We start from the raw sequence: 16,700 nt of genomic DNA, 5'->3' as shown, positions 1-16,700 counted from the left end.
GTTTGTTGATTTGTTGATGATAGCCAGTCTGACCGGTGTGAGATGGTACCTCATTGTTGTTTTGATTTGCATCTCTCGGATGATTAGTGACTTTGAGCATGTTTTCATATGTCTCTTGGCTTTCTGAATGTCCTCTTTTGAAAGGTGTCTATTTAGGTCCTTTGCCCATTTTTTGATTGGATTGTTTATCTTCCTTTTGTTAAGTTGTATGAGTTCCCTATAAATTTTGGAGATTAGGCCCTTATCAGATATGTCATTGGCAAATATGTTTTCCCACACAGTGGGTTTTCTCGTTGTTTTGTTGATGGTTTCTTTTGCTGTGCAGAAGCTTTTGATTTTGATGTAGTCCCATTTGTTCATTTTTTCTTTAGTTTCAAGTGCCCTAGGAGCTGTATCAGTGAAGAAATTGCTTCGGCATATGTCTGAGATTTTGTTGCCTTTGGATTCTTCTAGAATTTTTATGGTTTCCTGTCGTACATTTAAGTCCTTTATCCATTTTGAGTTTATTTTTGTGTATGGTGTAAGTTGGTGGTCTAGTTTCATTTTCTTGCATATATCTGTCCAATTTTCCCAACACCATTTATTGAAGAGACTATCTTGGCTCCATTGTATGTTCTTGCCTCCTTTGTCAAGTATTAATTGAGCATATTGGTTCGGGCCAATTTCTGGGCTCTCTATTCTATTCCATTGATCTATATGCCTGTTCTTGTGCCAGTACCAGGCAGTTTTGAGAACAGTGGCTTTGTAATACAACTTGATATCTGGTATTGAGATCCCACCTACTTTGTTCTTTTTCAGGATTGCTGCAGCTATTCGGGGTCTTTTTTTATTCCAGATGAATTTTTGGAGAGTTCGTTCTAGATCTCTGAAGTATGCCGTTGGTATTTTAATGGGAAGTGCATTGAATTTATAGATTGCTTTGGGTAGTATGGACATTTTAATGATGTTGATTCTACCAATCCATGAACACGGTATGTTCTTCCATCTGTTTATGTCTTCCCCTATATCTTTTTTCAACATCCTGTAGTTTTCTGAGTAGAGGTCTTTTACCTCTTTAGTTAAGTTTATTCCTAGGTAGCTTAATTTTTTGGTGCGATGGTAAACGGGATTGTTTTTATAATCTCTCTTTCTGAAAGTTCACTATTGGTGTATAGAAATGCCTCAGATTTCTTGGGGTTAATTTTGTATCCTGCTACATTGCCAAATTCATGTATTAAGTCTAGTAGCTTTTTGATGGAGTCTCTAGGGTTTTGTATGTATAATATCATGTCGTCTGCAAATAAGGACAGTTTTACTTCCTCTTTTCCAATTTGGATGCCTTTTATTTCTTCTTCTTGACTAATTGCAATGGCTAACACTTCCAGTACTATGTTGAACAGGAGTGGAGAGAGTGGGCATCCCTGTCTTGTTCCTGTTCTTAGGGGAAATGGTGTTAGTTTTTGTCCATTGAGTATTATGTTGGCTGTGGGCCTGTCATATATGGCTTTTATTATGTTGAGGTATGATCCTTCTACTCCCACCTTGCTGAGAGTTTTTATCAAAAATGGGTGTTGAATTTTGTCAAATGCTTTTTCTGCATCAATTGATATGACCATGTGGTTTTTTTCTTTCAATTTGTTTATGTGATGTATCACGTTTATTGATTTGCGGATATTGTACCATCCTTGCATCCCTGGGATAAATCCTACTTGGTCATGGTGTATGATCTTTCTGATGTACTGCTGGATCCGATTTGCTATGATTTTGTTGAGGATTTTGGCATCTATGTTCATGAGGGATATTGGCCTGTAATTCTCTTTCATTGTGTTGTCTTTACCTGGTTTTGGTATTAGGGTGATGCTGGCTTCATAGAATGAGCTTGGAAGTGTTCCTTCCTCTTGAATTTTTTGTAGTAGTCTGAGGAGGATAGGTTTTAGTTCTTCCTTGAATGTTTGGTAAAACTCCCCTGTGAAGCCGTCTAGTCCTGGGCTTTTGTTTGATGGAAGCTTTTTGATGACTGCTTCAATTTCTTCCATAGTTATTGGCCTGTTGAGATTTTTAGATTCTTCCTGATTGAGTTTTGGAATGTTGTATTTTTCTAGGAATTTGTCCATTTCCTCCAGGTTGTCTAGTTTGTTGGAGTAGAGCTGTCCATAGTATTTTTTAACAATCATTTGTATTTCTGTGGGGTCTGTTGTTATTTCGCCTCTATCGTTTCTGATTTTGTTTATTTGGGTCCTCTCTCTTTGCTTCTTGGTGAGTCTGGCTAGAGGTGTGTCAATCTTGTTTATCCTTTCAAAGAACCAGCTCTTGGTTTCTTTGATTTTCTGTATTGTTTTTTTTGTCTCTATGTCATTTATTTCTGCTCTAATCTTTATTATCTCCTTCCTTCTGCTCACTCTGGGGTTTTCTTGTTGCTGTCTTTCTAATTCTTTGAGTTGTAGAGTTAGATGATTTACTACCATTTTTTCTTGTTTTTTGAGATAGGCCTGTAGAGCTATAAACTTCCCTCTCAGGACTGCTTTCATTGTGTCCCATAGGTTGTGGATTTGTGTGTTTTCATTGTCATTAGTTTCTAGGATGTTTTGAATTTCTTCTTTGATTTCATTGGTAACCCAATCAATATTTAATAGCATGCTATTCAGCTTCCAGGTGTTTGAGTATTTTGGTTTGTTTTTATTGTAGTTTATTTCTAATATTATGCCATCGTGGTCTGCGAAGACGCTTTTTATGATTTCAATCTTCTTGAATTTGGGGATACTTTGCTTGTGACCCAATATATGGTCTATTTTTGAATATGTGTTATGAGCACTTGAGTAGAATGTATATCCCGTGGCATTGGGGTGAAGTGTTCTGAAGATGTCTATTAAGTCCATCTGATCTAGTGAGTCATTTAGGATTGCTGTATCTTTGCTGATTGTTTGTCTAGCGGACTTATCCAGTGATGTCAGTGGTGTATTTAAGTCCCCTACTATGATTGTATTGTTGTCGATCTCTCCTTTGATATCTTCCAGGAGTTTTTTTTATGAATTTGGGTGCTCCTGCATTGGGTGCATATATGTTTACCAGGGTTATATCTTCTTGTTGTATTGATCCCTTTAGTATTATGAAGTGGCCTTCCTTATCTCTTGTTATGGCCTTCACTTTGAGGTCTATTTTGTCCGATATAAGTATTGCTACCCCAGCTTTCTTTTCCTTTCCATTTGCCTGAAAGATATTTTTCCATCCTTTCACTTTCAGTCTGTGTGAGTCCCTTCTAATGAGGTTGGTTTCTTGTAGACAGCAGATGTATGGGTCATGTTTTTTTATCCATTCAGCCACTCGATGTCTTTTGTTTGGAGCATTTAGTCCGTTTACGTTTAAAGTTATTATTGAAAGGTACTTGTTTGTAGCCATTTCTTTTTTTGTGTGGCTGTTTTCTTTCTGAGCTTTTTATTTCTTATTTTTATACCAGTCCCTTTAGCATTCCTTGCATTGCTGGCTTGGTGGTGATAAACTCCCTTAGCCTTTTTTTGTCTGTGAAGCTTCTTATTTCCCCTTCAAGCTTGAATGATAGCCTTGCTGGATAGAGTATTCTTGGATTCAGTCCTTTGCTTTGCATCACTTTGTAAATTTCTGTCCATTCTTTTCTGGCCTGATGTGTTTCTGTTGAGAAATCATTTGACAATCTAATGGGAGATCCCTTGTATGTAACTTTCCGTCTCTCTCTTGCAGCCTGTAAGATTCTCTCTTTGTCCTGAACATTTGCCATGGTAATTATGATGTGTCTTGGTGTGGGTCTTTTTGGGTTCGCCTTGTTTGGGACTCTCTGGGCTTGTGTGACTTTTTTCTTCCCCACCTCAAGGAAGTTTTCTGATATTATTTCTTCTAATAGGTTTTCTAATCCTTGTTCATCCTTCTGTTGTTCTGGTAGCCCTATTATTCGTATGTTGTTTCGTTTCATGTTGTCGCAAAGCTCCCTTAGGCTCTCCTCCTGTCCTTTAATTTTTTTCTCCAATTGCAGTACATTTTGGGTGTTTTTTGCTTCCTTGTCTTCTAATTCACTAATTCGGTCCTCCACTTCTCCTAGTCTACTGTTGATACTTTCTTTTTTTTTTTTTTTTTTACTCTTGATACTTTCAATGGAGTTTTTCATTGCAGCTATATCACTCTTCATTTCTTCTTGGGTCTTACTTAAGTTGCTGATTTTTTCATCTGTTTCTTCTAGCTTCTTCCATATGGTATCGATTTTTTCATCTGTTTCTTCTTGTTTCTTGTAGAGGTTGTCGATTTTTTCCTCCATCCGGTTTATGCACTCTAGGACCCTTATTCTGAATTCTTTTTCTGTCATGTTGCATGCCTTTGTATTACTTAGCTGCTTTTCTGGAGAGTCCTCCTTCTCCTTCCTTTGGGGGTTTCTTTGTCTACCCATGTTTGATCTCACTGACATATCTAAACGTTGAGTCGTTCAGTGGTTGCTCCCTTGGTGGCAGTGACTCCTTGGTCTGTGGTTGCTCTTCGGGCGGTTGCGGTAGCAGCTGCTCTTCAGTTGGCAGCAGCTCCTCTGGTGGGTGCTGTTCACAGCTGTCGTGGCTCTTCTGGCTGGTGAGGCGAGGTTTCACGTACAGCTGCTGTTCCTCAGCAGAGGGTGTGGTGCTCAGGAGGTTGCTGTTGCTTGGATCTGCTGCGTTGATTTAAAGGCACAAAATACAACACAACAAAGCACCACATACCAGGCACTATACACAAATATATTCACTATATTAATAACCCCAAATAAAGGTGACCACCCGAATTAAGAGAATTAGGGGATAAGGAAGAAGGAAGAGAAAAAGATAAAAGAGAAAAAAGAAAAGAAAAGTAGGGACCAAAAAAGGAGTGCAAAAATGAAATTGGGAAAAAGGAGGGGGGAAAATAAAAGCGAGAAAAGAAAAGAAAAGAAAAAAAAAGAGCGAAAAGAGAGAATGAAGTGGAAGAGGGGAAGAGACTTTTTATATGAGGAGAATACTCCTATAGAACAGCCACTAATCCCAACAAATTCCAGCAACAGCTCCCTGGAGATGAATGCAAACTAGAAACAACCAATAATATAACGATGAAAATAGAATGGAGAACACTAATCCCAAAATAAAATAAAGAGAAAATAAAATGGCACTTTAAAAAATGGTAAAATGGTAGCAGTAATAATACTGGTTAAAAATAAGAAGGTAGTAATTAAAAGGGTAAAATCAGGTGATGGAAAAAGAAGAAAAAAAAGAAGAAGAAAAAAAAGAAAAAAATTGGTTTCTTAGTTAAAAGGTGAAAAAAGAAAAAAAAATTGCTGTAGTGAAGGTCCTTCGGTTCTTCTATTCTTCAGTGTGGCTCGCCTTAGACCTGCCAGGTATTCAGGAGAGTGTTGAGTTTCCCTGCGATACACTGTTCCTCTGTGTTATAAACCACAGTCCTTATTTTAAAGCAGACCGCATTTGTTTCCCAGACTGCCTTATTTTGTGTTTAGCATAGAGTCAGTTTGTGGGTCAGCCTCTGGGTGACAGTGTTCTGGAGTTGGCCTCTGAGGCTATAGGGCCTCTCTGTCCAGTGGAAGTTCACTGCCCAGAGCTGGCTGCGTAATAGTTAGTTACCGGCGCTGTGTTGTTGCTGGGATTGAAAATCCCTCCATAGGCCAGACCCTGTTAACTCCCAGGGACTGATCAGGTTATTTTAATCCTTGATCTCTGATCTCGTACAGGGTGGAATCTGGGTGTGGCTGTGCTCCTTGCCTGGGGGCTGGGGGGAGGAGTCTCACTCTCCGGAGAGAATGGCTGCCCCAGTCCTGGGCTCAGGGGTGTCTCAGCACTCAATTCACTGCCACCTCTCCTGGCCCCCCTTCTCTCCTCAGTCTCTCCCCAGATTCCACTCCTCAGCACCCTCTCCCTCTCTTCAGCACAGGTGAGTGTCTGTATCCGAAATGTCCCATGAACAGGATTCAGTGAAAACAAACAAACAAACGCCGGCCGCGGAAACGGAGAAGGCTTGGTTTCTGTAAGCTTCTTCTCTTACCAGGACTGCATGGTCTGGTCAGCTCTTCAGGCTGCCCCCTTTAGGCTCAGTCCTCTTTCCAGGGGAGTTCTGCTCTTCCTGGCTGCAAACCGTCTCACCAGCTGAGCAATTTCGCCAATTCGGTGTGGGTGTTATTAGTTTCAGCTGCTGACTCCATTTGCTCCGGGACATGACCTGGGACGCGTCTGCCTATATCACCGCCATCTTCCATCTCTCCTTTTTTTTTTTTTATTCTGGGCCAGCTTTCGCTCTGGCTCCAGCTCTGAGGCCTCTGCTGCTGAAAGCAGGTATCTGGTTTGTTTCAGTTCTATAATCGAAACACTGTATCAACTCCAGCTCTTAGATCCCGGCGGGCTAAAAGCAGGTTTCTGAGGTTTTGTTTAGCTTCTATATTTGTAACAATATTTCAAACTGCAAGCTCAGAGGCCAGCAGCGGCAGGCAGGGAACATTGGTTTCCTCCGTCACTGAAGCAAGCAAGCCTCATGTTAGCTTCAAGCTGTCTGGCTGCCGGCCGCCATCTTGGTTGGCAGTTAATTTGCATATCGCTCTGATTAGCCAATGGGAAGGGTAGCGGACGTATGGCTAATTACCATGTTTCTCTTTTATTAGATAGGATTGTTGTTTCTCCTGATTTTTTTCTACTAGTATTTCTATAAATTTAGATACTTTATAGAGTAATGTAAATGACATGGAATCTTGTCCTTTCTACAAAATGTAATATTCTACAATAATATAACTTATAACAATTAGTTATAAATGAAAGTATATTAGAATTTATTTAATATGCATATATAAATAGAATATAATTATTATTTTCTCATTTGACAGAATTTCCCATATACCTTAAGTATAAAATTTTCTTTATGAGGAGAGAAAGTAAATTTTAAAATTTAAATCCTGGGAAGGTAGTCAAATATATTATATATTACTAGAGGCCTGGTGTACAAATTCATACATGGGTGGGGTCCCTCGGCCTGGCCAGCAATTGAGTCCTATGGCGCGGCAGCCAAAGGGAGGGACCACAGGAGATTGGCTGGTGGGGGGAGGAGCCAAGGGAGGTTGGCTGTAGGAGTGCATTGACCACCAGGGGGCAGCTCCTGCATTGGGCATATGCCCCCTGGTGGTCAGTGCATGTCATAGTGACTGGCCAACCGGTCATTTGGTCGTAACGGTCGCTTAGGCTTTTATATAGAGAGATTATTATTATTAAACAGTATTAAGTAATTTATTTAAAGTAATTAAGTTTTTATTAACATAACATAATAATTTTAATAATCTATATTATAAAAGGCCAGTGGCCATAACACCGTAACGCCATAATGACCAAACGACCTGTCACCAGGAGGTGCATGGAGCACCTCTTGGTCCCTCCCCCGGCCCATGAGCAGCAGCTCTTGCAGCGTGGTGGGTGTGGCGCCTCTTGCGGCATGGCGGGGTACAAGGTGCCTCTCATGGCACAGCAGGAGGCAGGGCGCTGGCAGGAGGTGGGGCACCTTGCACAGTGTAGCAGGAGAGGAGGCGGGGCGCCTTGCACGATTTCACACACTGGGCCTCTAGTCCTATCTAATAATAGACAAACATGGTAATTAACCATACCTCCGACACGCTTCCCATTAGCTAATCGGGGCAATATGCAAATTAACTGCCAACCAAGATGGTGGCTGGCAGCCAGGAAGCTGAAGTGAACATGAGGCTTGCTTGCTCCAGTGACGGAGGAAGCCAACGTCCCCTGCCTGCCACTGTCGGCCTCTGAGTTTGCACTCTAAGAAACAATGTTGCAATTATAGAAGCTAAACAAACTCCAGAAACCTGCTTTCAGCCGTCAGAGCTGGAGCGAGCAGGACCGCAACAGTGTTTCAATTATAGAACCCAAAGAAACCCCAGAAACCTGTTTTCAGCAGCCGAGGTCTCAGAGCTGGAGCCGAGCCTCAGAGCTAAAGCCAGCTCTCAGCTCCAGTGACAGCCCCAGAAGGTAAATAAATCCCAGAATAAAAAAGAAAAGAAAAAAAGGAGAGGTTGGGAGCTTCAGTTGCATGCCAGCCTGAAAACGGCCCTCAGCCCCTCACCCAGACTGGCCAGGCACCCCAGTGGGGACCCCCACCCTGAAGGGGGTGTGACCAGCTGCAAACAGCCATCATCCCCTCATCCAGGCTGACCAGGCACCCCAGTGGGACCCCCACCCTGAAGCAACAAGATGGCGGCTAATTTGCATACTGAAGGCGGGCTGCAGCAGGCAAGGCTGTCCGTGGTCCGAACCCAGATCCGTGACCTGGCGGGTGGGGGGGCAGTGCTTGAGGCTGTCCACGGTCCGAACCCAGATCCGTGACCTGGCAGGCGGGGGGGCAGTGCTTGAGGCTGTCCACGGTCCTGGGACCCGGATCCGTGACCCTTCCTGGTGGGGTGGCAGCTCGCACAGGGGCGGATTAGCCAGGGTTGAACAGGGCAGGATGCCTGGCTTCTGCCCAGCCCAAGTCACTCTGGGCAGGTGAGCAGCGCAGGAGCCTCTGGACAGGGGAGGCAGGCCGGCGGAGGGCGGCCTGTACTCCCCAAATGGCGGTGCTGACAGCTATGAGCTTGCCAAGCGGAGCCTGCAGGCTGAGCTGAAGTAGCGCCTGCAGGCCATCAGCGCCCAGGAGTGGCTGCGCAAGATCCACCTCCTGGCCAGAAGGTGCAGGATCGCAGGGACAGCCACCGTGGTGGGCCAGACTGATGTCCTCCTGGCCGCACCATGGGGCTTTGCGGATCTGCAAAGCCAGAGGCCTCCAGTGTGCACATCCCCCACTGGCATGCGAACATCCCCCAGCACACTGTCACCCTCCCACGCCTGCAACAGTTGCAAAACAATTTCCCCCCACCTCTCCACCGCACTTCCATCAACCCAGCATGCCTAACACCCCCACAGGATGTACACACATCCCCTCTGATGCACTCACATCCTTTGGAGAGTGTCTGGGTGTTCTGGGTGCTGAGGGTGGGCGCCTGTGAGATGACAGTGAGAGGGCAGAGTGGTGATGCCCTGTTCCTATGGAGGCCAGCGCAGCTACGAGATCACCTCTGGGGGGTTAATGCAGGTGCTGAGGCAGGAGCAGGTGCAGACAGACACACCTGGTGGGCACGGGCGGCCCTCTCTGAGGTGCCTTCGGTCAGCATTCAAGATCAAGAACCCAGAGGCGGAGAGGAATTCCATCCTCTCAGTGAAACAGTGGGATAGTCGGGGAGACTGTAGAGGAGGAATGTGCACTTTGGGTGCCAGCACCCATGAGCGAAGGCTGCCCTGACTGAGCCTCACTTGCTTGGAGCCCAGCACACTCCTGCCAGGCAGCGGGTGACAGGACGTGCTTTTCCGAATTAATGAGAGAAAATGTTGATTCTCCTGCTGCCCACGAAGGTGGAAAGTGAAGTGGGGAGACATGTGGGGAGTGAGCGAGGTTCCCTGTCTGGGGGTTCCAAATCTGCTGTTGGTTTCTTTCACCGCTGACTAGAGATATACAGGGTGTCCCCCAAAAATGTATACACACTTTGAATACCTACTAATTCCAGTGGTTTTAAGCATAAGAAATAAACAACAATGGAGCTGTTATCTGTTAAAAGTGTGGGCACAAACAGGTCGTTAGACATTCCCTGAGGGGTCTCAGATGGGAGAGGGTGAAGGCCAGACTGAGGTACCCCTTTCCCCCATCTACCCCAGTGCACAAATTTCGTGCACTGGGATACTACTATATATATAAAATCTTTGCTTCTTAGGCAAATACAAGAAAAAACTTTTTTTCTCCCTTACTTTTAGAAATAGGATTTTTCCAATGGAAAATATACTTATATCTTTAAGAAGCATAACAGAGATAATATGACCTTGACAACTCTCAGGAGGCTGGAGAAAGGGTGGGTGTGTATGTGGGGAGATAGCAGGCTCTGGGGTTTGTTCCCAGGACTGCAGTAACTCCTAGGCCTCTAATGGCTTTAGTGTAAAAGTATGATTTAAATAATTTATTTTCCATATTTTTTTCTTTTTGAGTAGACTAACAATATGAAATCATGTATATAAGGAGAGATCTTAAAAACAGAAATAAAAAACCCCTACAGTAAATGAATGAGTTCTCACAAAAAAGATAGACTGGGACATTAGCCTTAGAATCTTATTTTATACTAGAGGCCCGGGCGGGGAGGGGCAGTGTCCCTCAGCCTGGCCGGCACCCTCTCACAGTCCCTTGGGGGATGTCCACCTGCCAGCTTAGGCCTGCTCCCCGCAGGGTCCTCTCTCTTTATTTCCTGGTGAGCCTGGCTAGAGGTTCATCAATCTTATTTATCCTTTCAAAGAACCAGCTCTTGGTTCTATTGACCATTTGTAAATTTTTTTTTGGTCTCTATGTCATTTATTTCCCATCTGCTCTTTATTATTTCCTTCCTTGTACTTTTCTGGGCTTTTCTTGTTGCTCTCTTTCTAGTTCTTTAAGTTGTAGGGTTAGATAACTTACTACCAGTTTTTCTTGTTTTTTGAGGTATGCCTGTAATGCTATGCAGTTCCTTCTCAGTGCTGCTTTCACTGTGTCCCATAGATTTTGAATTATTGTGTTTTCATTGTCATTTGTCTCAAGGGCATTTTTTTATTTCTGCTTTGATCTCTTTGGTAACCCATTCATTGTTTAATAGCATGCTATTTAGCCTCCATGTGTTTGTTTTTATTGGAGTTTATTTCTAATTGTATGCCATTGTGATCTGAGAAGATGATTGATATGTTTTCAATCTTCTTGAATTTGTACAGACTTATCCTGTGTCCTAATATGTGGTCTATCTTTGAAAATGTCCCATGTGCACTTGAGAAGAATGTATATTCCATAGCTTTCAGGTGAAAAGTTCTGAAGATGTCAATTAGTTCCATCTGATTTAGTGAGTCATTTAGGATTGCTGTTTCTTTGCTGATTTTTTGACTAGAAGATTTATCCAGTGATGTCAATGGGGTTTTAAAGTCCCCTACTATGAGGATTGTATTGCTATTAATCTCTCCCTTGATATCGTCCAGATTTTTTTTTTAATGTATTTGGGTGCTCCTATATTGGGTGCATATGTTTACCAGAGTTATATTCTCTTGTTGAATCTATCCCTTTAGTATTATGAAGTGCCCCTCCTTATCTCTTGTTATGGCCTTCACTTTGAGGTCAATTTTGTCAGATATAAGTATTGCTTCCCCAGCTTTTTTTTTCCTAGAAAATTTTTTTTCCATCTCTTTACTTTAGTCTGTGTGAATCCTTTGTTCTGAAGTGGGTCTCTTGTAGACAGCATATATATAGGACTCATTTTTCTTATCCATTCAGCAACTCTATGTTTTTTGATTGGCGCGTTTAACCCATTTACATTTAAGGTTATTATCGATAGGCACTTGTTTGCCACCATTTTAATTCTTTATGCCTCTATGCCTTCTTCCCTTTCTAGTTCTCCTTTTTACAGCAGACCCTTTCACATTTCTTGCATTGCTGGCTTGGTGGTCATAAACTCCCATAGCTTTTTTTTTTTTTTTTTTTTTTTTGGTCTGTGAAGCTCCTGATTTCACCTTCAATTTTGAATGATATCCTTGCTGGATAGAGTATTCTTGAATTCAGTCTCTTGTTTTGAATCACTTTGTATACTTCATTCCATTCCCTTCTAGCCTGATGTGTTTCTGTTGAGAAATCAGTTGATAGTCTAATGGGAGATCCCTTGTAGATAACTTTCTGTCTTTCTGTGGCAGCCTTTAAGATTCTTACTTTGTCATTTGACATTTGTCAATTTAATTATGTTGTGTCTTGGTGTCAGTCTTTTTGGGTTCATCTTGTTTGGGACTCTGTGTGCTTCTTGGACTTGTGTGACTTTTTTCCCCCAAAGTCAGGGAAGTTTTCTGTCATTATTTCTTCAAACAGGTTTTCTATTCCTTGCTCCACTTCTCTCCTTCTGGTTCCACTATTATGCAGATGCTGTTTCCTTTTGTGTTGTCCCAGAGGTCTCTTAGACTCTCCTCCTGCTTTTTAATTCTTTTTTCCAGTTGCTGCTATGCTTCAGTGTTTTTTTTTTATCTTGTCTTCTAACTCATTGATTCAATCCTTAGCTTCTTCTACTGTTGAAAGCTTCCATCGTGTTCTTTATTGCAGCTATGTCATTCTTCATTTCCTCTTGATTCTTGGTGACTCTTACCCAGACGTTTGAGCATGCTTATAACCATTACTCTGAATTCTTTCTCTGACAAATTGCTTGCCTCTATTTCATTTATTTCCTTTTCTGGTGATTCTTCCTTTTCTTTCATTTGGGGATTGTTTCTTTGTCTCTCCATTTTTGCTGTTCCTTTGTAATTGTTCTGTGTATTAGGTTATACTGCTATGCCACCCAGATTTTTTTAATTGGTCTCATGTAGTAGACCAAGCATGCCAAACTCAAAGGCTAACATGGGCCAAATAAATAAGGTGTAAGTTTATGTGGGCCGCAAAAAAACAAAAGCTTCAATTTTCATAGAAACTTAGGTTTATTTCAATAGAGACATGCTGAACACAAAGAGCTGAAATAAATGAGTGATCATTAATATAAAATAATAGAACATTTTAATAAAATTCATATTTTTCTTGAACATTAACTTTCCAGACACTGAATAATTGCACAAATTAATAAGCATAACACAAATAAACCTATTTTTCTTGTTCTTCGAAAGCAAAATATTTCCTGTTGCACACACCAAACAAGTCAGTACAAGACTAGTGAAGTGGCAGTCAGCTACTAAAATATTCTCTGCTACTATTAGTGGAGAGAAATGGTGCACCTGTGTGTGAGGTGCGTAAGGGAAATGAATGCAACACGATTATAGTAATCAGTCATTAATGAATGTTGTAGTTTGTTATTAATAATTATGTAACAAGATATTTATAAAAATTAAGCTACAAAATTTTTATTAAAACGTTTCTTACATCCCCTCATATTGGCTGGGCTGCAAAAATATTTGTTGTGGGCCACATGCGGCAAGTGGGCCATGAGTTTGACATGCTTGTAGTAGATGTTTTGTGTGACCCAGTGGTGCAGTCTCTCAGGTCTCCTACTTGAGATATTTAGGTTCTCCCGATGTAGTTGGGTCTGGAATGTTATTTTCCTGTTCATGGATGCAGTCTCCTCTCAGGGTATCTGATTATGTGGCCCACTCCCTACCACATCATGCCAACCGTTGTGGAGGCGCTGACTGAACAACACAAAATACGATATGACAAGACACGATACAGAAGGAACAGAACACAAATGTAGACAAGACATCTATAACCCCAATAAAGGGACCACCACAGAAAAGAGTTTGGAAATAGAAAAGAGAGAAAGAATGATAGCAAGAAGAAAATAAAAGGCTATGGGTTGAGAACACAACAAAACAAACAAATAAACCAAAAAACACCTAGAAAAAAGAGGGGTCAGAATCCATAGATGCAGAGCTTAAATAGAGAAAACAAGGTTGAGGAATTGGATGAATAGAGCAAGGACCTATTTAGAATAGAGAAGGGAGAAAAGAAATGAGAAGACAAGAAGAAAAAATTTAAAAATTTTTCTTTTTTCTCTCTTTTTGACAAGGAGAATAGAGGAGAGAGTAGATAAGCCTATATTTAGGAAGTGAAACAAGTTAAAAATTAGAGAAGAAAAGAGCAAGAGAAGAGAAAATAAAGGAAAAAATTGATTAGTGAAAAGAAAGAGAAGGGGAAATGGAGTAGGAGCAGGGAAGAGGAAATTAGATATATGAATAAACCAACAGACACTAGAATACTAAGACATCAATAAAGTAGATAAAGACTTCCCATTTTTAAAAGGGGTGGAAAAGAAAGGAAAGAGAAAAACTAAAATGGGGATAGGAGAAGAAACACAGGAGGAAAGAAAGAGAAATGAGGAAGAAAAATGGTGCAAAAAAAGTAAAATATAAAATAAGATAAAATGAAAAATAAAAATATTTTAATAATAAAAATTTAAAAATAAGAAAGTGAGTGTCATTCACTTTGCCGAGTTGTAATGCCCCACGGGAGCTGGTGTAGGACCCCACTCTTCTGTTCTGTCTGCTAATTCTGGGCTCCCTGTTGGGTACTTAGGTGCTGGCCCCTGTCAGTCACTTCCTTTTGGCCTTTAGCACCCTGTTGAAGCTCCAAGCGATCCAGGGGTCCTCTGCTTATGTCTGTCCCCCAGGCCTTGCTGCAAGCAGGTGAGGCCAATCTGCCCTCTGCCTGTCTGCCAGCTGTCAGTCTTAGTCACTCAGGTGTCTGTTTCTGACAGGGCTTCAGGTAGGGTTGGTGCTGTTTCACTTTCAGGGAGTAAGATGGGTGTTTTTTCCTGACCCACAGCTACTCCTCCATGAGTGGCCCAAAATATTACTCTGGCCTCAGTTGGTCAGAGATCCTGGTATGGAGACCAATGGGGCTGTCTGGCCACCTGGAGTTTTTATCAGTCTGGTTCCTGGAATAGCAGGGCATTCAGCCCCTCTTCCATCCAGTCACTGAGGGCTCTTTGGGGGCTATTCAGAGCCTGTTTCCTTTGCTCAACATACAGGCAGGGTGTGGCAGGCTGTATTACCTGCCTTGAGGCTACTGGGAGGGGCTAGCGCTTCTGGGGAGAAATGGCCACTTAGGTTTGGAAGCTTGAGAATGTCCCAATGCAGGATTCTTGGCCGTGTCTCCCCGCCCTACTTCCCTCCCCAGCCTCTCCTCAGGCATCTCAAGTCTGTGCCTTTTGCCTCTTTCCCTGTGCTGAAGCCGCGTGTTTGCAATCGAAAAGTCCTGTGTTCGGGGTTTAGCGAATAAAAGCAAGGACAAAACAACCATGAAACTGTGGATTTCTCTCTCCCCAGCATTTCACTGCTCGGGCTGCCTTTCGGACCACCATTCGAGGGGCAGCCTTTCGCAACTATGGTCTTAGGTACAGATCCCCCAGCCACCAGCAACCCTGTGGCTTTTCCTTTCCACAGTTGGATGTTATGCCTGTGGCCAAGGGATGTGGCTTTGGTGCAATGCAGCTAGCTTCCTCCTCACCCTCTCGGCCTGCTGGCCAGCTGTCCCTCTCTAGCCCAGATCCCCGTTCCTACCATTCTCCGAGTGTCCTCTGCCCTTCCTTGTAAATTGTCTTCTCTGCTGTGTCTAATTTGTTAATTCCAGGTAGATGTTCTCCGATTTAGTTGTTTTACTAGTCTAGCCCCAGGACGAGGTATCCGACACAACTGCCTATTTGGGCCACCATTTTCTCTCCTCCTCTCTAAAAACCACCATCCCATTTCAGAGATAAGGAAACTGAGGCCTGTGGAGAGCCATGGCAGATGCAGAATTCAGGGCTCCTCAGACCTCCCAGCTCAGCCCTGACCCCTCGTCCTGCCTTTCTCCACAGGCTCTGAGTCCAAGCCATGTGTCCAGCCTTTTGACCCTGGGGCTGCAGCCTTGACCACCAACAGCAGCAGTGGATCCTGGAGACCTGAGCACCTGGAGTTCTTCTCCACCATGGGGGATGAGCAGGCAGGTGTCTGACCACTGAGACAGCGGAAGCAAAGGCACCAGGACCAGCAAGTACACTTCATTTAGCACCTGCATGTCACCAGGCACTTTGTGTGCATTGTCTCAGGAGACCTCATTACGCCTTGGCAAATCAGTTATTACCCCATGTTACCGATGGGAAAACTGGAATCATTTCTGGAACAAGAGGGAAAGGGAAGGATGGGAGGGAGGAAAGGTGGACAGAGAGATGAATGGGTGGATGGACAGATGGACAATGTATGGAAGGAAGAAAGGAAGGAAGGAAGGAAAAAAAGAAAGGAGGGGGGAGAGGGGAAGGAAGAAAGAAAGAAAGAAAGAAAGAAAGAAAGAAAGAAAGAAAGAAAGAAAGAAAGACAAAGAAGGAAGGAAGGAAGGAAGGAAGGAAGGAAGGAAGGAAGGAAGGAAGGAAGGAAGGAAGGAAGGAAGGACAATGTATGGATGGATGGATAGAAGGAAGGAAGGAAAGAAGGACAGAGGGATGGATGGATGGATGGACAGATGGACAATGTATGGATGGATGAAAATAAGGAAGGAAGGAAAGAAGGAAGGGATGGAGGGGGAGGGAAGGGGAGGAAGTGGGGGAAGGAAGGAAGGAAGGACAGATAGACAAGGTATGTATGTATGGATGGATGGATGGATTGATGGAAGGGTGATTAGGTGGGTGAGTGGGTATGCAGAAGGATGGATGTAAAGGGAAAAGAAAGCTCACGTGGGAGCTCCGAGCTAGAGCAGCCCTGCAGAGTGGTCTCAAGCCGGGCTGAGATGGCCAAGTTACTGCAATCACACATCAATCAGTTGTAGCCTGTGGGCTTCTCAGGAAAGGGTGTGATTTCCCAGAGGCTGACAGCCGGCAGCCATCTACTGACAGTCTCCACAACATCTGGGGCAGCATGTCCTCACTGAAGGGGGATCTGGGTGGCATTTTACACTGCCCACTACTCTAAGGAAGGGCATTCTATGTATCCACCTCCCTCATCTTATCTAATAAAAGAGAAACATGCAAATTGACCGTACCTCTGCTACACCCACAAACCACACCCACCAGCCAATCAGGAGCAAATATGCAAATTAACCCAACTAAGATGGCCATGGAGCTGGAGTGAGCAGGAGTTTTGGGTTGCCCGCAGCAATGGAGGAAGCCAAGCTTCCCGCCTGCCCTGCCGGCCCTGAGCTCTGCTCAAGGCTTCAAAGTTTCAATTATAGAA

At 43.2% G+C, this 16,700-nt stretch overlaps 1 protein-coding gene across 3 annotated transcripts in view; it reads left to right on the top strand.

Moving 5' to 3' along the window:
- Window positions 1–16,700, top strand: part of LOC132234621 (rho guanine nucleotide exchange factor 18-like) — a 42,550-nt gene that overhangs the window by 14,718 nt on the left and 11,132 nt on the right. For all 3 annotated transcript variants that reach the window (XM_059695733.1, XM_059695734.1, XM_059695735.1), the window contains exon 2: window positions 15,353–15,477. In XM_059695733.1, the coding sequence (XP_059551716.1) occupies window positions 15,353–15,477 (125 nt within the window). The remainder of the gene's footprint in view (window positions 1–15,352; window positions 15,478–16,700) is intronic.

The sequence above is a fragment of the Myotis daubentonii genome, chromosome 5 (assembly GCF_963259705.1).
Source record: "Myotis daubentonii chromosome 5, mMyoDau2.1, whole genome shotgun sequence".
In the NCBI taxonomy this organism is placed as follows: Eukaryota; Metazoa; Chordata; class Mammalia; order Chiroptera; family Vespertilionidae; genus Myotis; species Myotis daubentonii.
The sequence above is the reverse complement of the archived record's forward strand: the minus strand, read 5'-3'. Positions and strand labels throughout refer to the sequence as shown.